At 39.2% G+C, this 26,723-nt stretch overlaps 1 protein-coding gene across 1 annotated transcript in view; it reads right to left on the bottom strand.

Annotated features, from left to right (window-relative positions):
• stard9 (StAR-related lipid transfer (START) domain containing 9) overlaps positions 1 to 26,723 on the bottom strand; it is a 131,481-nt gene that overhangs the window by 31,941 nt on the left and 72,817 nt on the right. Inside the window, exons 9-15 of the mRNA XM_061896276.1 lie at positions 26,381 to 26,448; positions 26,207 to 26,304; positions 25,893 to 26,135; positions 11,235 to 11,332; positions 11,080 to 11,157; positions 10,917 to 10,994; positions 8,661 to 8,837 (exon numbers count right to left, since the gene is read on the bottom strand). Of these exons, the coding sequence (XP_061752260.1) occupies positions 8,661 to 8,837; positions 10,917 to 10,994; positions 11,080 to 11,157; positions 11,235 to 11,332; positions 25,893 to 26,135; positions 26,207 to 26,304; positions 26,381 to 26,448 (840 nt within the window). The remainder of the gene's footprint in view (positions 1 to 8,660; positions 8,838 to 10,916; positions 10,995 to 11,079; positions 11,158 to 11,234; positions 11,333 to 25,892; positions 26,136 to 26,206; positions 26,305 to 26,380; positions 26,449 to 26,723) is intronic.

The following is a 26,723-nucleotide window of genomic DNA, read 5'->3' as shown; positions in this document are numbered from 1 at the left end:
CCACACTGCTTTAAATGTAACTTAGATATTGGGTTTCACTATGTAAAGCGCCCTGAGTCACTAGAGAAAAAGTGCTATATAAATATAATTCACTTCACTTCACTATCTCTAAGGGAGAGACCCAAACTCATTTGGGCCGCTTGTACCCGTGATCTTATCCTTTCGGTCATGACCCAAAGCTCATGACCATAGGTGAGGATGGGAACGTAGATTGACCGGTAAATTGAGAGCTTTGCCTTCCGGCTCAGCTCCTTCTTCACCACAACGGATCGATACAGCGTCCGCATTACTGAAGACGCCGCACCGATCCGCCTGTCGATCTCACCATCCACTCTTCCCTCACTCGTGAACAAGACTCCTAGGTACTTGAACTCCTCCACTTGGGGCAGGGTCTCCTCCCCAACCCGGCGATGGCACTCCACCCTTTTCCGGGCGAGAACCATGGACTCGGACTTGGAGGTGCTGATTCTGTGGAGTAACTTAGAATTTAATGGCAGTCACAGGTGCATTTTACCAGTGTGTTACATGGCCTTTCCTTTTAACAACACTCAGTAAAGGTTTGGGAACTGAGGAGACACATTTTTGAAGTGGAATTATTTCCCATTCTTGCTTGATGTACAACTGAAGTTGTTCAACAGTCTCCTGCCTCATATTTTAGCCTTCACACATTTTCCATGGGAGACAGGTCTGGACTACAGGCAGGCCAGTCTAGTACCCGCAATATTTTACTACAAAGCCACGCTGTTGTAACACGTGGCTTGGCATTGTCTTGCTGAAATAAGCAGGGGCGTCCATGATAACGTTGCTTGGATGGCAACATATGTTGCTCCAAAGCCTGTATGTGCCTTCACAGATGTGTAAGTTACCCATGTCCTGGGCACTAATGCACCCCCATACCATCACACATGCTGGCTTTTACACTAGAACAATCCGGATGGTTCTTTTCCTCTTTGGTCCAGAGGACACGACGTCCACAGTTTCCCCCAAAAAAATTGAAATGTGGACTCGTCGGACCACGGATCAGTTTTCCACTTTGCATCAGTCCATCTTAGATGATCTCAGGCCCAGCCAAGTCGGCGGCGTTTCTGGGTGTTGTTGATAAATAGCTTTGGCTTTGCATAGTAGAGTTGTAACTTGCATTTAGAGATGTAGCGAGCAACTGTAGTTACTGACAGTGGTTTTCTGAAGTGTTCCTGACCCTATGTGGTGATATCCTTTACACACTGATGTCGCTTTTTGATGCAGTCTGATCCAAGGTTAGTGATTTCTCCACATTCTCCGAACCTTTTGGTGATATTACGTACCGTAGATGGTGAAATCCCTAAATTCCTTGCAATAGCTGGTTGAGAAATGTTGTTCTTAAAACTGTTCGACAATTTACTCACGCATTAGTTGACAAAGTGGTGACCCTCACCCTGTCCTTGTTTGGGAATGACTGAGCATTTCACGGATGCTGCTTTCAAACCCAATCATCAATCAATCAATGTTTATTTATACAGCCCTAAATCACAAATGTCTCAAATAAGGTCAAGGAAAAACCCCAGTGGAACTTTGGTGACAATGACTATGAGAAACCTTGGAGAGGACTGCATATGTGGGCAACCTCCCCCTTCTAGCAATGGATGTCGAGCAGGTCTAATATGATATTGTGAGAGTCCAGTCCATAGTGGATCTAACATAATAGTGAGAGTCCAGTCCATAGTGGATCTAACATAATAGTGAGAGTCCAGTCCATAGTGGATCTAACATAATAGTGAGAGTCCAGTCCATAGTGGATCTAACATAATAGTGAGAGTCCAGTCCATAGTGGATCTAACATAATAGTGAGAGTCCAGTCCATAGTGGATCTAACATAATAGTGAGAGTCCAGTCCATAGTCGATCTAACATAATAGTGAGAGTCCAGTCCATAGTGGATCTAACATGATTGTGAGAGTCCAGTCCATGGTGGATCTAACATAATATTGAGAGTCCAGTCCATAGTGGATCTAACATAACAGTGGGAGTCCAGTCCATAGTGGATCTAACATAATAGTGTGAGAGTCCAGTCCATAGTGGATCCAACATAACAGTGGGAGTCCAGTCCATAGTGGATCTAACATAATAGTGAGAGTCCAGTCCATAGTGGATCTAACATAACAGTGAGAGTCCAGTCCATAGTGGATCTAACATAATAGTGAGAGTCCAGTCCATAGTGGATCTAACATAATAGTGAGAGTCCAGTCCATAGTGGATCTAACATAATAGTGAGAGTCCAGTCCATAGTGGATCTAACATAATAGTGAGAGTCCAGTCCATAGTGGATCTAACATAACAGTGGGAGTCCAGTCCATAGTGGATCTAACATAATAGTGTGAGAGTCCAGTCCATAGTGGATCTAACATAACAGTGGGAGTCCAGTCCATAGTGGATCTAACATAATAGTGAGAGTCCAGTCCATAGTGGATCTAACATAATAGTGAGAGTCCAGTCCATAGTGGATCTAACATAATAGTGAGAGTCCAGTCCATAGTGGATCTAACATAATAGTGAGAGTCCAGTCCATAGTGGATCTAACATAATAGTGAGAGTCCAGTCCATAGTGGATCTAACATAACAGTGGGAGTCCAGTCCATAGTGGATCTAACATAATAGTGAGAGTCCAGTCCATAGTGGATCTAACATAATAGTGAGAGTCCAGTCCATAGTGGATCTAACATAACAGTGGGAGTCCAGTCCATAGTGGATCTAACATAATAGTGTGAGAGTCCAGTCCATAGTGGATCTAACATAACAGTGAGAGTCCAGTCCATAGTGGATCTAACATAATAGTGAGAGTCCAGTCCATAGTGGATCTAACATAATAGTGAGAGTCCAGTCCATAGTGGATCTAACATAACAGTGGGAGTCCAGTCCATAGTGGATCTAACATAATAGTGTGAGAGTCCAGTCCATAGTGGATCTAACATAACAGTGGGAGTCCAGTCCATAGTGGATCTAACATAATAGTGAGAGTCCAGTCCATAGTGGATCTAACATAATAGTGAGAGTCCAGTCCATAGTGGATCTAACATAATAGTGAGAGTCCAGTCCATAGTGGATCTAACATAATAGTGAGAGTCCAGTCCATAGTGGATCTAACATAATAGTGAGAGTCCAGTCCATAGTGGATCTAACATAACAGTGGGAGTCCAGTCCATAGTGGATCTAACATAATAGTGAGAGTCCAGTCCATAGTGGATCTAACATAATAGTGAGAGTCCAGTCCATAGTGGATCTAACATAATAGTGAGAGTCCAGTCCATAGTGGATCTAACATAATAGTGAGAGTCCAGTCCATAGTGGATCTAACATAATAGTGAGAGTCCAGTCCATAGTGGATCTAACATAATAGTGAGAGTCCAGTCCATAGTGGATCTAACATAACAGTGGGAGTCCAGTCCATAGTGGATCTAACATAATAGTGAGAGTCCAGTCCATAGTGGATCTAACATAATAGTGAGAGTCCAGTCCATAGTGGATCTAACATAATAGTGAGAGTCCAGTCCATAATGGATCTAACATAACAGTGGGAGTCCAGTCCATAGTGGATCTAACATAATAGTGAGAGTCCAGTCCATAGTGGATCTAACATAATAGTGAGAGTCCAGTCCATAGTGGATCTAACATAATAGTGAGAGTCCAGTCCATAGTGGATCTAACATAATAGTGAGAGTCCAGTCCATAGTGGATCTAACATAATAGTGAGAGTCCAGTCCATAGTGGATCTAACATAATAGTGAGAGTCCAGTCCATAGTGGATCTAACATAATAGTGAGAGTCCAGTCCATAGTGGATCTAACATAATAGTGAGAGTCCAGTCCATAATGGATCTAACATAACAGTGGGAGTCCAGTCCATAGTGGATCTAACATAATAGTGAGAGAGTCCAGTCCATAGTGGATCTAACATAATAGTGTGAGAGTCCAGTCCATAATGGATCTAACATAATAGTGAGAGTCCAGTCCATAGTGGATCTAACATAACAGTGGGAGTCCAGTCCATAGTGGATCTAACATAATAGTGAGAGTCCAGTCCATAGTGGATCTAACATAATAGTGAGAGTCCAGTCCATAGTGGATCTAACATAATAGTGAGAGTCCAGTCCATAGTGGATCTAACATAATAGTGAGAGTCCAGTCCATAGTGGATCTAACATAATAGTGAGAGAGTCCAGTCCGTAGTGGATCTAACATAATAGTGTGAGAGTCCAGTCCATAGTGGATCTAACATAATAGTGTGAGAGTCCAGTCCATAATGGATCTAACATAATAGTGAGAGTCCAGTCCATAGTGGATCTAACATAATAGTGAGAGTCCAGTTCATAGTGGATCTAACATAATAGTGAGAGTCCAGTCCATAGTGGATCTAACATAACAGTGGGAGTCCAGTCCATAGTGGATCTAACATAATAGTGAGAGTCCAGTCCATAGTGGATCTAACATAATAGTGAGAGTCCAGTCCATAGTGGATCTAACATAATAGTGAGAGTCCAGTCCATAGTGGATCTAACATAATAGTGAGAGTCCAGTCCATAGTGGATCTAACATAATAGTGAGAGTCCAGTCCATAGTGGATCTAACATAATAGTGAGAGTCCAGTCCATAGTGGATCTAACATAATAGTGAGAGTCCAGTCCATAGTGGATCTAACATAATAGTGAGAGTCCAGTCCATAGTGGATCTAACATAATAGTGAGAGTCCAGTCCATAGTGGATCTAACATAATAGTGAGAGTCCAGTCCATAATGGATCTAACATAACAGTGGGAGTCCAGTCCATAGTGGATCTAACATAATAGTGAGAGTCCAGTCCATTGTGGATCTAACATAATAGTGAGAGTCCAGTCCATAGTGGATCTAACATAATAGTGAGAGTCCAGTCCATAGTGGATCTAACATAATAGTGAGAGTCCAGTCCATAGTGGATCTAACATAATAGTGAGAGTCCAGTCCATAGTGGATCTAACATAACAGTGAGAGTCCAGTCCATAGTGGATCCAACATAACAGTGGGAGTCCAGTCCATAGTGGATCTAACATAATAGTGAGAGTCCAGTCCATAGTGGATCTAACATAATAGTGAGAGTCCAGTCCATAGTGGATCTAACATAATAGTGAGAGTCCAGTCCATAGTGGATCTAACATAATAGTGAGAGTCCAGTCCATAATGGATCTAACATAACAGTGGGAGTCCAGTCCATAGTGGATCCAATATAGTAGCGAGAGCTCCGTACATAGTGGAGGGGACACTATGGACACCCACCTGTTCCCAATTAGCCCGTTCACCTGCGGGATATTCCAAATAAGTGAAGTGAAGTGAATTATATTTATATAGCGCTTTTTCTCTAATGACTCAAAGCGCTTTACATAGTGAAACCCAATATCTAAGTTACATTTAAACCAGTGTGGGTGGCACTGGGAGCAGGTGGGTAAAGTGTCGGAAGTAGTGTCAAAGCGCTTTGAGTACCTTGAAGGTAGAAAAGCGCTATAAAAGTACAACCCATTTATCATTTATTGCCCAAGGACACAACGGCAGTGACTAGGATGGCGGAAGCTGGGATCGAACCTGCAACCCTCAAGTTGCTGGCACGGCCGCTATACCAACCGAGCTATACCGCTATAGTGTTTGATGATCACTCCTCAACATGTCCAGTCTTTTTTGCCACTTGTCCCAGCTTTTTTTAAACATGTTGCAGGCATCCAATTCCAAATGAGCTAATATTTGCCAAAAATAACAAAGTTTACCAGTTCCAATGTGAAGTATCTTGTTTTTGCAGTCTGTTCAATTGAATATTCCGCATTTCCTTGAATTACCGCCGGGCATATAGTACGCGCCTGACTTGAATTACTGCCGGGTCAAACTCGCTCCCCAAATTTATTAGCGCATGCTCACTTTTACCGCCGGGTCAAATTTGTGACGTCACGAGGGACGCTTCCCTTGTCGTCTTTTTCAAAATGGCGGAGGAGTTTTTTTTGTTGCTCTTACTATGTGTAAACCAGGGGTCTTGTTCCACAGCCATACAGATCACACTGATGCTTGTGATACAAAACAACTTTAACACTCTTAATAATATGCGCCATACTCTGTGAACCCACACCAAACAAGAACGACAAACACATTTCGGGGCGAACATCGGCTTTGTAACACATTATAAACGCAACATAACACTTACCCAGAATGCCATGCATCTATGACTCTTGGCTATATTATATACCCCGCTAGCACCAAACCCCCCCGCCCCCTCTCCGTGCATCGGGGTTGGGGGCGCGTGTGTATAACATAGCCAAGAGTCATGGATGCATGGCATTCTGGGTAATCCCTATGCTGCGTTGATAATGTGTTACAGACCCGATGTTCTCCCGAAATGTGTTTGTCATTCTTGTTTGGTGTGGGTTCACAGAGTGTGGCGCATATTAGTAAGAGTGTTAAAGTTGTTTTATATCTCGTATGAGAAGCAGCGAAATGCGTGCGTCTGGCCGGCATGCAGATAGCGTGATGTAAAGGTGGGGGTGATGACATGTTGTAGAGCAGTGGTCCCCAAACAACGGGCCGCGGCAAAACATTTTATTAATTTTTTTTTTTTTAATCACACTCAATTTTTTACCGCATGCCATTGGTAAGCGCAGGGGTGAGAAAAGGTCTTAAAATTCTTAGCGCCTGCTTACTTTTACCACATGTCTTGAATAAGTGCAGGAGTGAGAATAAGTTTTAAATGAATTAGCGCCCATGCGGCTATTCGAGGAAATACGGTAAGTTGAAAAGTATTTTCAAATCATTGTATTTAACATTTATTTACACAACGTGACAACTTCACTGCTTTTGGGGTTGGTAGTTAAGGAGTGGAAGTTGGTTGCAGTTTGCTCAAACAACCACCAGGTGGCAGAGGTGGGTAGTAACGCGCTACATTTACTCCGTTACATCTACTTGAGTAACTTTTGGGATAAATTGTACTTCTAAGAGTAGTTTTTATGCAACATACTTTTACTTTTACTTGAGTATATTTATAGAGAAGAAAGGCTACTTTTACTCCGTTCCATTTATCTACATTCAGCTCGCTACTCGCTACTTTTTTTTATCGATCTGTTAATGCACGTTTTGTTTGTTTTGATTTTGTCGGACACACATTCAAAGTAGGAACTATGCATGCCTGCGTTTCACCAATCACATGCAGTCACTGGTGACGTTGGACCAATCAAACAGAGCCAGGCGGTCACATGACCGTCACACGTAGAACCCGACATGTTGAAAAACTTATTGGGGTGTTACCATTTAGTGGTCAATTGTACAGAATATGTACTGTACTGTGCAATCTACTAATACAAGTGTCAATCAATCAACCAATCAATCAAAAGTGTAAAGGAAAAGAGACACTTTTTATTTCAACCGTACTTCCCATCAAAAGCCTAAAGACTGATCGCACAGTTCCTGTCTTCACAATAAAAGCGCCGCTCCATCGTGCCTGCGCTAACAAAATAAGAGTCTCCGAAAGCCAGCACAAACAAGCTAGCAAGCTACGGAGTTTGCCGCCAATGTATTTCTTGTAAAGTGTATAAAAACGAATATGGAAGCTGGACAAATAAGATGCCAAAAACCAACCACTTTCATGTGGTATTAGACAGGAAGGAGGAACTTTTTTTCTCCTCCATTTGAAAACGTGGACATTATCAGCACTATACTGTCTGATTCCAATCAATGCAAGTCATCAGAATCAGGTAATACACCAACTTATATTCTTGTCTTCATGAAAGATAGGAATCTATATGTTAAACATGCATGTATATTCATTAAAACACCTTTAACATGTCGGCAAAAACGGCAAAATAAATAAATATAAATTATATACTGTATATATAAAGGTATATATATATATATATATATATGTGATATGTGTGTGTATGTATATATGAGGTAGATCACCTCGACTTGGTCATTTATTAAGTAATTGATTAACGTTGAAAAACTTATTGGGGTGTTACCATTTAGTGGTCAATTGTACAGAATATGTACTGTACTGTGCAATCTACTAATACAAGTTTCAATCAATTAATCAATCAATCAATAAATGCCTACTGAGGCTACGATGCTGTTAAGTTATTGTGGCTCAATTTGCCTTAATTTTTTTTTATTTTAATGTATTATTATTTAATACATATTATTGTTTTAGTTGCTTAAGAGATATTCCTGGCTCTGAATTTGCTCGTTGCTATTTTTATGTTTTTGTGCATTACTTGTTGCCGTAATCATTAAACAAACAGGTTACTCATCAGTTACTCAGTACTTGAGTAGTTTTTTCACGACATACTTTTTACTTTTACTCAAGTAAATATTTGAGTGACTACTCCTTACTTTTACTCTAGTAATACATCTGTAAAGTAACAGTACTCTTACTTGAGTACAATTTCTGGCTACTCTACCCACCTCTGCCAGGTGGCATCTGTGAGCAGGTGATACTGCATCATCTCTTTCTTTTCCCGACTTATAAGGTGGTCAAAATGAGTTAACGCCATTTTTCACCCATTCTTCACTCACGCTTTAGGTGAGCTTTGAGGCGAAAACTAATCCAGACCCACTGTACTAAAGAGTGAGATTTAAAAAAACAACAACAAACAAACACACAATCCCCCCCACCCCCCGGGCCGCACCGTGAGGTGGTAGAAGACCACGCCGGTGCTCAGGACGTCTCCATCCAAGGCCAGCAGGTGCGGCTGCAGAGAGTTGACGAGGACCCCTGCTGGACGGTCCATGTGGACGCTGTACCGCTCCAGAAGCTCCTCCTTGTCCCCCCAACTCTCAGACCAGTCCTTGGTCAGCTGATCCACCTGAGGAACCGGTCAGGCAAATGAACTCAAAACGATACAAATATATGCTGACTCAACAAGAAATTAGTACTTAAAGTATAAGATTAATAAGTACTGTATTTTTCGGAATATGAGTTGCAGTTTTTTTCATAGTTCGGCCGGGGGTGCGACTTATGTGTGAAATTATTAACACATTACCGTAAAATATCCAATAATATTATTTAGCTCCTTCACGTAAGAGACTAGACGTATAAGATTTCATGGGATTTATGGATTAGGAGTGAGAGATAGTTTGGTAAAGGTATAGCATGTTCTATATGTTATAGTTATTTGAATGACTCTTACCATAATATGTTAGGTTAACATAGCAGTTGCTTATTTATGCCTCATATAACCTACACTTATTCAGCCTGTTGTTCACTATTCTTTATTTATTTTAAATTGCCTTTCAAATGTCTGTTCTTGCTGTTGGGTTTTATCAAATAAATTTCCCCAAAAATAAGTCTTATACCCCAGTGCGACTTATATTGATTGATATATGTTTTTTTCCCTCCTTTGTTATGCATTTTCGGCAGGTGTGACTTATACTCGGAAAAATACGGTACTATAATTCCTTTTAACTTTAGACGGCATAAAATGTGAAGGAAGCAAATTTATCATTGCAAAAAAACAGAGGTGTACTTTCCACATTGAAAAATTACAGCATGCGGGGACCATTTTAATATTTTAAATTTTCAAAACCAATACAATATTTGTTTAATTTGGTTCCAGGGAGAAATCTATACAATAATTTATTTGAAATCTTTTTAATTTTTCCCCAATTCCAAAGCAAATATTTTACACCGTTACAGTGTTTGGACAATTTTATGATTTAGAGTTAAGGGTCTCAGTCATAAAAATTTTAAAAATAAGTCATATATAACAATTTTAAATCAACATTTAAATCTCTTGATCAACTTCAGCTGTTTTTGTTGATATCAAGTTTGATGCTTTTTTTGTTAAAAAAACAAACAAAACAAAAAACCACCTTGTTTTCATGGTAAACACAAAATATGCAATATATTTTCCGCTCAAAAATGTTCTAAATATCTACACGTATCTCTTATGTGTGACTGCCATCATATTGCAGTCTACATGTATCTCTTATGTGTGACTGCCATCATATTGCAGTCTACATGTATCTCTTATGTGTGACTGCCATCATATTGCAGTCTACACGTATCTCTTATGTGTGGCAGCCATCATATTGCAGTCTACATGTGTCTATTATGTGTGACTGCCATCATATTGCAGTCTACACGTATCTCTTATGTGTGGCAGCCATCATATTGCAGTCTACACGCATCTTTTAAGTGTGACTGCCATCATATTGCAGTCTACACGTATCTCTTGTGTGTGACTGCCATCATATTGCAGTCTACACGTATCTCTTATGTGTGACTGCCATCATATTGCAGTCTACACGTATCTCTTAGGTGTGACTGCCATCATATTGCAGTCTACACGTATCTCTTATGTGTGACTGCCATCACATTGCAGTCTACACGTATCTCTTATGTGTGAGAGCCATCAACCCATATCTCTTATGTGTGACTGCCAACCTATTGCAATCTCCACGTATCTCTTATGTGTGACTACCATCAACCCGTATCTCTTATGTGTGACTGCCATCATATTGCAGTCCACACGCATCTTTTAAGTGTGACTGCCATCATACTGCAGTCCGCACGTATCTCTTATGTGTGATTGCCATCCTATTGCAGTCTACACGTACCTCTTATGTGTGACTGCCATCATATTGCAGTCTACACGCATCTTTTAAGTGTGACTGCCATCATATTGCAGTCTACACGCATCTTTTAAGTGTGACTGCCATCATACTGCAGTCCGCACGTATCTCTTATGTGTGACTGCCACCTACTGGTCACACTTATCATTACACCATGTACCAAATAAAATATATTGGAGGTCGGTAAGCCAAACCAGAATTATTCGGTACATGAGGCGCACCAGGTTATAAGGAACACTGTGGAGTTTTGCGTCAATGAAAGGACCTGAAGTGCGGCGTAAGAAGTGTTAGAAGAGTCAGGTGTCTGTTACCTTCAGTTCATTTTGCAGCACAATGTCCGACAGCGTTCCTTCCCTCCCGTCACTCAGGGACGGACTGAGATCACGCTGCTGTCGGCCAGAGAGGGAACACGAATGCAGAGTCAAGCGCCCGCGCAGCAGTTTGTGTAAGTCTGGCCTTGCAATGTTTGCGCACCGTTTCAAAGTTGAGCAGCATGTTCTTCAGCCTGTCGATCTCCTCCCTGAGCTCCCTGATCAGCCGCACGTTGGCATCCTGCCAGCGCGTGAAAAGCACACCGTCAGCAATTAAGAGACAACACCAAGCGTGCGACGCTCTACTCGGCCGCCGACCTCGTTCACCCGGGGCTTGTTGACGATGTTTCTGGCGTGGGCGGCGTAGCGCAGGGTGCTGAGGGTCTCGTTGTAGCAGTTAGCAGAGGGAGACACAGCTGGAACACAAACATCCAAAATATCATCTGTGTCCTTAGTCTCACTTCATCTAATGTAAGCTTCTTCTACTACATATCACATTTCCACAAAGTCAAGGCCCAAGTTCCCCTTTCACTATCATGCTCATGTTGTATATACAATGCAGGCTCTGCTGCAACTTCATAGTTTTATCTCACCAAATGGATAAAATAATCAAAAGTGGTCACCAAGTGATAAATGGAAATACACATTAATTCCTCAAGTCAAAGATCCTCTATATGACAGGAGTGCTCTGCTGTTTTTATTGAACATCTTAATAAATGTGAGTCAAAGATCCTCTATATGACAGGATTGCCCTGTTGTTTTTTAAAGACATACAGTAAAAGGTCAAAGATCCTCTTTACGACAAGAATGCTCTGCTTTTTTTAGGGAACGCTTAAAAAATGCTAGTCAAAGATCCTCTATATGATAGGAGTGCTCCACTGTTTTTAAGGAACGCCTACAAAAATGCCAGTCAAAGATCCTCTATATGTCAGGAGTACTCTGGTGTTTTTATTAAACACCTTAATAAATTGAGTCAAAGATCCTCTATATGACAGGAGTACTCTGCTGTTTTTATTAAACACCTTAATAAATTGAGTCAAAGATCCTCTATATGTCAGGAGTACTCTGCTGTTTTTATTAAACACCTTAATAAATTGAGTCAAAGATCCTCTATATGTCAGGAGTACTCTGCTGTTTTTATTGAACACCTTAATAAATGTGAGTCAAAGATCCTCTATATGGCAGGTGTACTCTGCTGTTTTTATTGAACACCTTAATAAATGTGAGTCAAAGATCCTCTATATGACAGGAGTACTCTGCTGTTTTTATTGAACACCTTAATAAATGTGAGTCAAAGATCCTCTATATGGCAGGTGTACTCTGCTGTTTTTATTGAACAACTTAATAAATTGAGTCAAAGATCCTCTATATGACAGGAGTACTCTGCTGTTTTTATATAACACCTTAATAAATGTGAGTCAAAGATCCTCTATATGACAGGAGTGCTCTGCTGTTTTTATTGAACATTTTAATAAATGTGAGTCAAAGATCCTCAATATGACAGTACTGCTCTGCTGTTTTTTAAAGACATACAGTAAAAGGTCAAAGATCCTCTATACGACAGGAGTGCTCTGCTGTTTTTAGAGAACGCTTAAAAAATGCTAGTCAAAGATCCTGTATATGATAGGAGTGCTCCACTGTTTTTAAGGAACGCCTACAAAAATGCGAGTCAAAGATCCTCTATATGTCAGGAGTGCTCTGCTGTTTTTATTAAACACCTTAATAAATTGAGTCAAAGATCCTCTATATGACAGGAGTGCTCTGCTGTTTTTATTGAACATCTTAATAAATGTGAGTCAAAGATCCTCTATATGACAGGATTGCTCTGCTGTTTTTTAAAGACATACAGTAAAAGGTCAAAGATCCTCTATATGACAGGAGTGCTCTGCTGTTTTTAGGGAACGCTTAAAAAATGCTAGTCAAAGATCCTCTATATGATTGGAGTGCTCCACTGTTTTTAAGGAACGCCTACAAAAATGTGAGTCAAAGATCCTCTATATGTCAGGAGTACTCTGCTGTTTTTATTAAACACCTTAATAAATTGAGTCAAAGATCCTCTATATGTCAGGAGTACTCTGCTGTTTTTATTAAACACCTTAATAAATTGAGTCAAAGATTCTCTATATGACAGGAGTACTCTGCTGTTTTTATTGAACACCTTAATAAATGTGAGTCAAAGATCCTCAATATGACAGGAGTACTCTGCTGTTTTTATTAAACACCTTAATAAATGTGAGTCAAAGATCCTCTATATGACAGGGGTGCTCTGCTGTTTTTATTGAACATCTTAATAAATGTGAGTCAAAGATCCTCTATATGACAGGAGTACTCTGCTGTTTTTATTAAACACCTTAATAAATGTGAGTCAAAGATCCTCTATATGACAGGGGTGCTCTGCTGTTTTTATTGAACATCTTAATAAATGTGAGTCAAAGATCCTCTATATGACAGGATTGCCCTGTTGTTTTTTAAAGACATACAGTAAAAGGTCAAAGATCCTCAATACGACAGGAGTGCTCTGCTGTTTTTAGGGAACGCCTAAAAATTGCTAGTCAAAGATCCTCTATAAGATAGGAGTGCTCCACTGTTTTTAAGGAACGCCTACAAAAATGCCAGTCAGAGATCCTCTATATGGCAGGAGTACTCTGCTGTTTTTATTGAACACCTTAATAAATGTGAGTCAAAGATCCTCTATATGACAGGAGTGCTCTGCTGTTTTTATTGAACATCTTAATAAATGTGAGCCAAAGATCCTCTATATGACAGGATTGCTCTGCTGTTTTTTAAGGACATACAGTAAAAGGTCAAAGATCCTCTATACGACAGGAGTACTCTGCTGTTTTTATTGAACACCTTAATAAATGTGAGTCAAAGATCCTCTATATGACAGGAGTGCTCTGCTGTTTTTATTGAACATCTTAATAAATGTGAGCCAAAGATCCTCTATATGACAGGATTGCTCTGCTGTTTTTTAAGGACATACAGTAAAAGGTCAAAGATCCTCTTTACGACAAGAATGCTCTGCTTTTTTTAGGGAACGCCTAAAAAATGCTAGTCAAAGATCCTCTATAAGATAGGAGTGCTCCACTGTTTTTAGGGAACGCCTAAAAAATGCTAGTCAAAGATCCTCTATAAGATAGGAGTGCTCCACTGTTTTTAAGGAACGCCTACAAAAATGCCAGTCAGAGATCCTCTATATGGCAGGAGTACTCTGCTGTTTTTATTAAACACCTTAATAAATTGAGTCAAAGATCCTCTATATGACAGGAGTACTCTGCTGTTTTTATTGAACATCTTAATAAATGTGAGTCAAAGATCCTCTATATGACAGGAGTGCTCTGCTGTTTTTATTGAACACCTTAATAAATGTGAGTCAAAGATCCTTTATATGACAGATTGCCCTGCTGTTTTTTAAAGACATACAGTAAAAGGTCAAAGATCCTCTATACGACAGGAGTGCTCTGCTGTTTTTAGAGAACGCTTAAAAAATGCTAGTCAAAGATCCTCTATATGATAGGAGTGCTCCACTGTTTTTAAGGAACGCCTACAAAAATGTGAGTCAAAGATCCTCTATATAACAGGGGTGCTCTGCTGTTTTTATTGAACACCTTAATAAATGTGAGTCAAAGATCCTCTATATGACAGGATTGCTCTGCTGTTTTTTAAAGACATACAGTAAAAGGTCAAAGATCCTCTATACGACAGGAGAGCTCTGCTGTTTTTAGCGAACGCCTAAAAAAACGCTAGTCAAAGATCTTCAATATGATAGGAGTGCTCCACTGTTTTTAAGGAACGCCTACAACAATGTGAGTCAAAGATCCTCTATATAACAGGGGTGCTCTGCTGTTTTTATTGAACACCTTAATAAATGTGAGTCAAAGATCCTCTATATGACAGGAGTGCTCTGCTGTTTTTATTGAACATCTTAATAAATGTGAGTCAAAGATCCTTTATATGACAGGATTGCCCTGCTGTTTTTTAAAGACATACAGTAAAAGGTCAAAGATCCTCTATACGACAGGAGTGCTCTGCTGTTTTTAGAGAACGCTTAAAAAATGCTAGTCAAAGATCCTGTATATGATAGGAGTGCTCCACTGTTTTTAAGGAACGCCTACAAAAATGTGAGTCAAAGATCCTCTATATAACAGGGGTGCTCTGCTGTTTTTATTGAACACCTTAATAAATGTGAGTCAAAGATCCTCTATATGACAGGAGTGCTCTGCTGTTTTTATTGAACATCTTAATAAATGTGAGTCAAAGATCCTCAATATGACAGGATTGCGCTGCTGTTTTTTAAGGACATACAGTAAAAGGTCAAAGATCCTCTATATGACAGGAGTGCTCTGCTGTTTTTAGAGAACACTTAAAAAATGCTAGTCAAAGATCCTCTATATGATAGGAGTGCTCCACTGTTTTTAAGGAACGCCTACAAAAATGTGAGTCAAAGATCCTCTATATAACAGGGGTGCTCTGCTGTTTTTATTGAACATCTTAATAAATGTGAGTCAAAGATCCTCTATATGACAGGATTGCCCTGCTGTTTTTTAAGGACATACAGTAAAAGGTCAAAGATCCTCTATACGACAGGAGAGCTCTGCTGTTTTTAGCGAACGCCTAAAAAAACGCTAGTCAAAGATCTTCAATATGATAGGAGTGCTCCACTGTTTTTAAGGAACGCCTACAACAATGTGAGTCAAAGATCCTCTATATAACAGGAGTGCTCTGCTGTTTTTATTGAACACCTTAATAAATGTGAGTCAAAGATCCTCTATATGACAGGAGTGCTCTGCTGTTTTTATTGAACATCTTAATAAATGTGAGTCAAAGATCCTTTATATGACAGGATTGCCCTGCTGTTTTTTAAAGACATACAGTAAAAGGTCAAAGATCCTCTATACGACAGGAGTGCTCTGCTGTTTTTAGAGAACGCTTAAAAAATGCTAGTCAAAGATCCTGTATATGATAGGAGTGCTCCACTGTTTTTAAGGAACGCCTACAAAAATGTGAGTCAAAGATCCTCTATATAACAGGGGTGCTCTGCTGTTTTTATTGAACACCTTAATAAATGTGAGTCAAAGATCCTCTATATGACAGGAGTGCTCTGCTGTTTTTATTGAACATCTTAATAAATGTGAGTCAAAGATCCTCAATATGACAGGATTGCGCTGCTGTTTTTTAAGGACATACAGTAAAAGGTCAAAGATCCTCTATATGACAGGAGTGCTCTGCTGTTTTTAGAGAACACTTAAAAAATGCTAGTCAAAGATCCTCTATATGATAGGAGTGCTCCACTGTTTTTAAGGAACGCCTACAAAAATGTGAGTCAAAGATCCTCTATATAACAGGGGTGCTCTGCTGTTTTTATTGAACATCTTAATAAATGTGAGTCAAAGATCCTCTATATGACAGGATTGCCCTGCTGTTTTTTAAGGACATACAGTAAAAGGTCAAAGATCCTCTATACGACAGGAGAGCTCTGCTGTTTTTAGCGAACGCCTAAAAAAACGCTAGTCAAAGATCTTCAATATGATAGGAGTGCTCCACTGTTTTTAAGGAACGCCTACAACAATGTGAGTCAAAGATCCTCTATATAACAGGAGTGCTCTGCTGTTTTTATTGAACACCTTAATAAATGTGAGTCAAAGATCCTCTATATGACAGGAGTGCTCTGCTGTTTTTATTGAACATCTTAATAAATGTGAGTCAAAGATCCTTTATATGACAGGATTGCCCTGCTGTTTTTTAAAGACATACAGTAAAAGGTCAAAGATCCTCTATACGACAGGAGTGCTCTGCTGTTTTTAGAGAACGCTTAAAAAATGCTAGTCAAAGATCCTGTATATGATAGGAGTGCTCCACTGTTTTTAAGGAACGCCTACAAAAATGTGAGTCAAAGATCCTCTATATAACAGGGGTGCTCTGCTGTTTTTATTGAACACCTTAATAAATGTGAGTCAAAGATCCTCTATATGACAGGAGTGCTCTGCTGTTTTTATTGAACATCTTAATAAATGTGAGTCAAAGATCCTCAATATGACAGGATTGCGCTGCTGTTTTTTAAGGACATACAGTAAAAGGTCAAAGATCCTCTATACGACAGGAGTGCTCTGCTGTTTTTAGGGAACGCCTAAAAAATGCTAGTCAAAGATCCTCTATAAGATAGGAGTGCTCCACTGTTTTTAAGGAACGCCTACAAAAATACCAGTCGGAGATCCTCTATATGGCAGGAGTACTCTGCTGTTTTTATTGAACACCTTAATAAATGTGAGTCAAAGATCCTCTATATGACAGGAGTGCTCTGCTGTTTTTATTGAACATCTTAATAAATGTGAGTCAAAGATCCTCAATATGACAGGATTGCGCTGCTGTTTTTTAAAGACATACAGTAAAAGGTCAAAGATCCTCTATACGACAGGAGTGCTCTGCTGTTTTTAGAGAACGCTTAAAAAATGCTAGTCAAAGATCCTCAATATGATAGGAGTGCTCCACTGTTTTTAAGGAACGCCTACAAAAATGTGAGTCAAAGATCCTCTATATAACAGGGGTGCTCTGCTGTTTTTATTGAACACCTTAATAAATGTGAGTCAAAGATCCTCTATATGACAGGAGTGCTCTGCTGTTTTTATTGAACATCTTAATAAATGTGAGTCAAAGATCCTCTATATGACAGGATTGCTCTGCTGTTTTTTAAAGACATACAGTAAAAGGTCAAAGATCCTCTATACGACAGGAGTGCTCTGCTGTTTTTAGAGAACGCTTAAAAAATGCTAGTCAAAGATCCTCTATATGATAGGAGTGCTCCACTGTTTTTAAGGAACGCCTACAAAAATGTGAGTCAAAGATCCTCTATATAACAGGGGTGCTCTGCTGTTTTTATTGAACACCTTAATAAATGTGAGTCAAAGATCCTCTATATGACAGGAGTGCTCTGCTGTTTTTATTGAACATCTTAATAAATGTGAGTCAAAGATCCTCTATATGACAGGATTGCTCTGCTGTTTTTTAAAGACATACAGTAAAAGGTCAAAGATCCTCTATACGACAGGAGTGCTCTGCTGTTTTTAGAGAACGCTTAAAAAATGCTAGTCAAAGATCCTCTATATGATAGGAGTGCTCCACTGTTTTTAAGGAATGCCTACAAAAATGTGAGTCAAAGATCCTCTATATAACAGGGGTGCTCTGCTGTTTTTATTGAACACCTTAATAAATGTGAGTCAAAGATCCTCTATATGACAGGAGTGCTCTGCTGTTTTTATTGAACATCTTAATAAATGTGAGTCAAAGATCCTCTATATGACAGGATTGCCCTGCTGTTTTTTAAAGACATACAGTAAAAGGTCAAAAATCCTCTATACGACAGGAGTGCTCTGCTGTTTTTAGGGAACGCCTAAAAAATGCTAGTCAAAGATCCTCTATAAGATAGGAGTGCTCCACTGTTTTTAAGGAACGCCTACAAAAATGTGAGTCAAAGATCCTCTATATAACAGGAGTGCTCTGCTGTTTTTATTGAACACCTTAATAAATGTGAGTCAAAGATCCTCTATATAACAGGAGTGCTCTGCTGTTTTTATTGAACATCTTAATAAATGTGAGTCAAAGATCCTCTATATGACAGGAGTGTTCTGCTTTTTTAATGAACACCTAAAAATATGTGAGTCAAAGATCCTCTATATGACAGGAGTGTTCTGTGTTTTTTATGGACATACTGTAAAGAGTCAAAGATCCTCTAAATGACAGGAGTGCTCTGCTGTTTTTAAAGACCACCTGAAAAAAATGCAAGTCAAAGATCCTCTATATGACAGGAGTGCTTTGCTGTTTTTAAGCTATGCCTAAAAATGTTAGTCAAAGATCTTCTGTTTGACAGGAGTGCTCTGCTTTTTATAAGGAATGCCTAAAAAATGCTAGTCAAAGATCCTCTAAATGACAGGAGTGCTCTGTGTTTTTTCAGGACATACTGTAAAAAGTCAAAGATCCTATATATGACAGAAGTGCTCCGTGGTTTTTCAGGACATACTGTAAAAAGTCAAAGATCCTCTATATGACAGGAGTGCTCTGTGGTTTTCCAGGACATACAGTAAAAAGTCAAAGATCCTCTATATGACAGGAGTGCTCTGTGTTTTTTAAGGACAAACTGTAAAAAGTCAAATATTCTCTATATGACTGGAGTGCTCTGTGGTTTTTCAGGTCATACTGTAAATAAGTCAAAGATCCTCTATATGACAGGAGTCCTTTGCTGGTTTTAAGGAACACCTGAAGAAATGCTAGTCAAAGATCCTCTATATGAGAGGAGTGCTTTCCTGTTTTTAAGATATGCCTAAAAATGCTAGTCAAAGATCTTCTGTTCGATAGGAGTGCTCTGCTTTTTATAAGGAATGCCTAAAAAAATGTTAGTCAAAGATTCTCTAAATGACAGGAGTGCTCTGTGTTTTTTCAGGACATACTGTAAAAAGTAAAAGATCCTTTAAATGACAGGAATGCTCTGTGTTTTTAAGGACATACTGTAAAAAGTCAAAGATCCTCTATATGACAGGAGTGCTCTGCTGTTCTTAAGGAACACCTGAAGAAATGCTAGTCAAAGATCCTCTATATAACAGGATTTCTCTGTTGTTTTTAAAATATGCCTAAAAATGATAGTCAAAGATCTTCTGTTTGACAGGAGTGCTCTGCTTTTTCTAAGGAATGCTTAAAAAAAATGCTAGTCAAAGATCCTCTATACGACAGGAGTGCTCTGCTGTTTTTAAGGACATACTGTAAAAAGTCAAAGATCCTCTAAATGACAGGAGTGCTCTGTGGTTTTTCAGGACATACAGTAAAAAGTCAAAGATCCTCTATATGACAGAAGTGCTCCGAGGTTTTTCAGGACACACTGTAAAAAGTCAAAGAACCTCTATATGACAGGAGTGCTCTGCTGTTTTTATTGAACATCTTAATAAATGTGAGTCAAAGATCCTCTATATGACAAGAGTGGTCTGCTGCTTTTATTGAACACCTAAAATATGTGAATCAAAGATCCTCTATATGACAGGAGTGTTCTGCTGTTTTTAAGGAATGTCTTCAAATGCAAGTCAAAGATCCTCTGTTTGACAGGAGTGCTCTGTTTTTTTTTAAAAACACCTAAAAAAAATGCTATTCATAGATCCTCTATATGACAGGACTGCTCAAGTGTTTTTAGGGAACGCCTAAAAAAATGCTAGTTAAAGATCCTCTATATGACAGGAATGCTCTGTGTTTTTTCAGGACATACTGTAAAAAGTCAAAGATCCTCTATATGACAGGAGTGCTCTGCTGTTCTTAAAGACCACCTGAAAAAATGCTAGTCGAAGATCCTCTATATGACAGGAGTGATTTGCTGTTTTTAAGATATGCCTAAAAATGCTAGTCTAAGATCTTCTGTTTGACAGGAGTGCTCTGCTTTTTATAAGGAATGCCTAAAAAAATGCTAGTCAAAGATCCTCTATACGACAGGAGTGCTCTGCTGTTTTTAAGGACATACTGTAAAAACTCAAAGATCCTCTAAATGACAGGAGTGCTCTGTGGTTTTCCAGGACATACAGTAAAAAGTCAAAGATCCTCTATATGACAGAAGTGCTCCGTGGTTTTTCAGGACATACTGTAAAAAGTCAAAGATCCTCTATATGACAGGAGTGCTCTGCTGTTTTTAAGGATACACAACTGTAAAAAGTCAAACATCCTTTATATGACAGAAGTGCTCTGTGTTTTTTAAGGACATACTGTAAAAAGTCAAAGATCCTCTATATGACAGGAGTGCTGTGTGGTTTTTAGGACATACAGTAAAAAGTAAAAGATTCTCTATATGACAGGAGTGCTGTGTGGTTTTTTAGGACATACAGTAAAAAGTCAAACATCCTCTATATGACAGGAGTCCTTTGCTGGTTTTAAGGAACACCCGAAGAAATGCTAGTCAAAGATCCTCTATATCAGTGGTCCTCAACCTTTTTGTATCCGCAGACCGGTCAACGCTTAATAGTTTGTCTTTTTTTTTTCTTCTTTGTCATGAAAAAGGGAGGTTTTTGTGGTTGGTGTACTAATTGTAAGTGTATATTGTGTGTTTTATGTTGATTTAATTAAAAAAAAATATATATATATATATATTTTTTTTTAAATAAAAATGAATAAAAAATTCTTCTGCGGCCCGGTGGTTGGGGATCACTGCTCTATATGACAAAAGTGCTCTGCTGTTTTTAAAATATGCCTAAAAATGATAGTCAAAGATCTTCTGTTTGACAGGAGTGCTCTGCTTTTTATAAGGAATTCCTAAAAAAAAATGCTAGTCAAAGATCCTCTATATGACAGGAATGCTCTGTAGTTTTTCAGGACTTACAGTAAAAAGTGAAAGATCCTTTAAATGACAGGAGTGCTTTGTGTTTTTTAAGGACAAACTGTAAAAAGTCAAATATTCTCTATATGACTCGAGTGCTCTGTGGTTTTTCAGGTCATACTGTAAATAAGTCAAAGATCCTCTATATGACAGGAATCCTCTGCTGGTTTTAAGGAACACCTGAAGAAATGCTAGTCAAAGATCCTTTAAATGACAGGAGTGCTTTGTGTTTTTTAAGGACAAACTGTAAAAAGTCAAATATTCTCTATATGACTCGAGTGCTCTGTGGTTTTTCAGGTCATACTGTAAATAAGTCAAAGATCCTCTATATGACAGGAATCCTCTGCTGGTTTTAAGGAACACCTGAAGAAATGCTAGTCAAAGATCCTCTATATGACAGGAGTGCTCTGCTGTTTTTAAGATATACTTAAAAATGCTAGTCAAAGATCTTCTGTTTCACTGGAGTGCTCTGCTTTCTATAAGGAATGCCTAAAAAAATGCTAGTCAAAGATCCTCTATATAACAGGAGTGCTGTACTGTTTGTAAGATATGCCTAAAAATGCTAGTCAAAAATCTTCTGTTTCACAGGAGTGCTCTGCTTTCTATAAGGAATGCCTAAAAAAATGCTAGTCAAAGATCCTCTATATAACAGGAGTGCTCTACTGTTTGTAAGATATGCCTAAAAAATGCTAGTCAAAAATCTTCTGTTTGACAGGAGTGCTCTGCTTTCTATAAGGAATGCCTTAAAAAATGCTAGTCAAAGATCCTTTATATAACAGGAGTGCTCTACTGTTTGTAAGATATGCCTAAAAACGCTAGTCAAAGATCTTCTGTTTGACAGGAGTGCTCTGCTTTATATAAGGAATGCCTAAAAAAATTATAGTCAAAGATCCTCTATGTAACAGGAGTCCTCTACTGTTTGTAAGATATGCCTAAAAAAGGCTAGTCAAAGATCTTCTGTTTCACAGGAGTGCTCTGCTTTCTATAAGGAATGCCTAAAAAAATGCTAGTCAAAGATCCTCTATATAACAGGAGTGCTGTACTGTTTGTAAGATATGCCTAAAAATGCTAGTCAAAAATCTTCTGTTTCACAGGAGTGCTCTGCTTTCTATAAGGAATGCCTAAAAAAATGCTAGTCAAAGATCCTCTATATAACCGGAGTGCTGTACTGTTTGTAAGATATGCCTAAAAATGCTAGTCAAAGATCTTCTGTTTCACAGGAGTGCTCTGCTTTCTGTAAGGAATGCCTAAAAAAATGCTAGTCAAAGATCCTCTATATAACAGGAGTGCTCTACTGTTTGTAAGATATGCCTAAAAATGCTAGTCAAAAATCTTCTGTTTGACAGGAGTGCTCTGCTTTCTATAAGGAATGCCTAAAAAAATGCTAGTCAAATATCCTTTATATAACAGGAGTGCTCTGATCTTTTTAAGATATGCCTAAAAATGCTAGTCAAAAATCTTCTGTTTGACAGGAGTGCTCTGCTTTCTATAAGGAATGCCTAAAAAAATGCTAGTCAAAGATCCTCTATATAACAGGAGTGCTCTGATCTTTTTAAGATATGCCTAAAAATGCTAGTCAAAAATCTTCTGTTTGACAGGAGTGCTCTGCTTTCTATAAGGAATGCCTAAAAAAAAAAAAAAAAAGATAAATGGGTTGTACTTGTATAGCGCTTTTCTACCTTCAAGGTACTCAAAGCGCTTTGACACTACTTCCACATTTACCCATTCACACACACATTCACACACTGATGGAGGGAGCTGCCATGCAAGGCGCCAACCAGCACCCATCAGGAGCAAGGGTGAAGTGTCTTGCCCAGGACACAACGGACGTGACGAGGTTGGTTCTAGGTGGGATTTGAACCAGTGACCCTCGGGTTGTGCACGGCCACTGTTCCACTGCGCCACGCCGTCCCTAATGCTAGTCAAAGATCCTCTATGTAACAGGAGTGCTCTACTGTTTGTAAGATATGCCTAAAAAAGGCTAGTCAAAGATCTTCTGTTTCACAGGAGTGCTCTGCTTTCTATAAGGAATGCCTAAAAAAATGCTAGTCAAAGATCCTCTATATAATAGGAGTGCTCTGCTGTTTTTAAGATATACTTAAAAATGCTAGTCAAAAATCTTCTGTTTCACAGGAGTGCTCTGCTTTCTATAAGGAATGCCTAAAAAAATGCTAGTCAAAGATCCTCTATGTAACAGGAGTCCTCTACTGTTTGTAAGATATGCCTAAAAACGCTAGTCAAAGATCTTCTGTTTGACAGGAGTGCTCTGCTTTCTATAAGGAATGCCTAAAAAATGCTAGTCAAAGATCCTCTATATAACAGGAGTGCTCTGATCTTTTTAAGATATACTTAAAAATGCTGGTCAAAAATCTTCTGTTTGACAGGAGTGCTCTGCTTTCTATAAGGAATGCGTAAAAAAATGCTAGTCAAAGATCCTCTATGTAACAGGAGTGGTCTACTGTTTGTAAGATATGCCTAAAAAGGCTAGTCAAAGATCTTCTGTTTGACAGGAGTGCTCTGCTTTCTATAAGGAATGCCTAAAAAAATGCTAGTCAAAGATCCTCTATGTAACAGGAGTGCTCTACTGTTTGTAAGATATGCCTAAAAATGCTAGTCAAAAATCTTCTGTTTGACAGGAGTGCTCTGCTTTCTATAAGGAATGCCTAAAAAAATGCTAGTCAAAGATCCTCTATATAACAGGAGTGCTCTGATCTTTTTAAGATATGCCTAAAAATGCTAGTCAAAAATCTTCTGTTTGACAGGAGTGCTCTGCTTTCTATAAGGAATGCCTAAAAAAAAAAAAAAAATGATAAATGGGTTGTACTTGTATAGCGCTTTTCTACCTTCAAGGTACTCAAAGCGCTTTGACACTACTTCCACATTTACCCATTCACACACACATTCACACACTGATGGAGGGAGCTGCCATGCAAGGCGCCAACCAGCACCCATCAGGAGCAAGGGTGAAGTGTCTTGCCCAGGACACAACGGACGTGACGAGGTTGGTTCTAGGTGGGATTTGAACCAGTGACCCTCGGGTTGTGCACGGCCACTGTTCCACTGCGCCACGCCGTCCCTAATGCTAGTCAAAGATCCTCTATGTAACAGGAGTGCTCTACTGTTTGTAAGATATGCCTAAAAAAGGCTAGTCAAAGATCTTCTGTTTCACAGGAGTGCTCTGCTTTCTATAAGGAATGCCTAAAAAAATGCTAGTCAAAGATCCTCTATATAATAGGAGTGCTCTGCTGTTTTTAAGATATACTTAAAAATGCTAGTCAAAAATCTTCTGTTTCACAGGAGTGCTCTGCTTTCTATAAGGAATGCCTAAAAAAATGCTAGTCAAAGATCCTCTATGTAACAGGAGTCCTCTACTGTTTGTAAGATATGCCTAAAAACGCTAGTCAAAGATCTTCTGTTTGACAGGAGTGCTCTGCTTTCTATAAGGAATGCCTAAAAAATGCTAGTCAAAGATCCTCTATATAACAGGAGTGCTCTGATCTTTTTAAGATATACTTAAAAATGCTGGTCAAAAATCTTCTGTTTGACAGGAGTGCTCTGCTTTCTATAAGGAATGCGTAAAAAAATGCTAGTCAAAGATCCTCTATGTAACAGGAGTGGTCTACTGTTTGTAAGATATGCCTAAAAAGGCTAGTCAAAGATCTTCTGTTTGACAGGAGTGCTCTGCTTTCTATAAGGAATGCCTAAAAAAATGCTAGTCAAAGATCCTCTATGTAACAGGAGTGCTCTACTGTTTGTAAGATATGCCTAAAAATGCTAGTCAAAAATCTTCTGTTTGACAGGAGTGCTCTGCTTTCTATAAGGAATGCCTAAAAAATGCTAGTCAAAGATCCTCTATATAACAGGAGTGCTCTGATCTTTTTAAGATATACTTAAAAATGCTGGTCAAAAATCTTCTGTTTGACAGGAGTGCTCTGCTTTCTATAAGGAATGCCTAAAAAAATGCTAGTCAAAGATCCTCTATGTAACAGGAGTGCTCTACTGTTTGTAAGATATGCCTAAAAATGCTAGTCAAAGATCTTCTGTTTGACAGGAGTGCTCTGCTTTCTATAAGGAATGCCTAAAAAAATGCTGGTCAAAGATCCTCTATATAACAGGAGTGCTCTGATCTTTTTAAGATATGCCTAAAAATGCTAGTCAAAAATCTTCTGTTTGACAGGAGTGCTCTGCTTTGTATAAGGAATGCCTAAAAAAATGCTAGTCAAAGATCCTCCATATAACAGGAGTGCTCTGCTGTTTTTAAGATATACTTAAAAATGCTAGTCAAAGATCTTCTGTTTGACAGGAGTGCTCTGCTTTCTATAAGGAATGCGTAAAAAAATGCTAGTCAAAGATCCTCTATGTAACAGGAGTGGTCTACTGTTTGTAAGATATGCCTAAAAAGGCTAGTCAAAGATCTTCTGTTTGACAGGAGTGCTCTGCTTTCTATAAGGAATGCCTAAAAAAATGCTAGTCAAAGATCCTCTATGTAACAGGAGTGCTCTACTGTTTGTAAGATATGCCTAAAAATGCTAGTCAAAGATCCTCTATGTAACAGAAGTGCTCTACTGATTGTAAGATATGCCTAAAAATGCTAGTCAAAGATCTTGTGTTCGACAGGAGTGCTCTGCAGTGTTTACTTGCGATCATGATGGTTTTGGAGTTGCCCCCCAGGCTGTCCTTCAGCAGCCAGGTGAGCACAGAGTCTCTGTAGGGGATGAAGCAGTGTCTCCTCCCTCCTCCTCCAGACAGAGTGCTGCCCACAGTGCTGCCCACAGTGCTGCCCACAGTGCTGCCCACAGTGCTGCCCACAGTGCTGCCCTCGCCCTCGGACGCCATGCTGTTGATGCTCTGGCAGCTGCTGGACATCTGGGAGTTCTGGGCTGAGGACAGGAAATGATGAGGAGGAAGAACGACCATTTTTGGAAGGAATATTTAGATTTGGATGGCTAACCCAGGGCAGAGATGACGATGCCCAGCGTGACCAGAGACTTGTTGATGTTGGAGCCCTCGGTCAGTCGGTCCCTGCAGGAGCTGGCATCTGCTCTCTCGCTGCAAACGTCACGTTAGAAAGGTGTCCGTGCAGTGACCACGTGGCCACTAGGGGGCAGCAGACACACTGGCTTACCTTCCAGCCAGGTCCACCAGGTTGATCTTGCTGACGGTTTCTGAGGGACGGTTGTTTTCTAGTCTTGCCTGTGATAATAATTATGAGGACAATGATGACGTTCAGCCGGTGGTCAAAGTGCTGGAATTGCTCGTTCAATACGTGTGATGGTCAGGTCAGTGAGTACCCCAAGAAGACATGCCCTGTGCTTGCGATCACTTCTAACTCATAATAATTTGTGATATTAACGGAATTAATATATAAATAAAACAATTTACATTCAATCAATCTAATCACATTTTTAAACAAAACCAAAATATATAAAAAAATAAACTATAAATATATATATATATACACACACATA

Source organism: Nerophis ophidion, linkage group LG03 (genome assembly GCF_033978795.1).
Source record: "Nerophis ophidion isolate RoL-2023_Sa linkage group LG03, RoL_Noph_v1.0, whole genome shotgun sequence".
Taxonomy (NCBI): domain Eukaryota; kingdom Metazoa; phylum Chordata; class Actinopteri; order Syngnathiformes; family Syngnathidae; genus Nerophis; species Nerophis ophidion.
The sequence above is the reverse complement of the archived record's forward strand: the minus strand, read 5'-3'. Positions and strand labels throughout refer to the sequence as shown.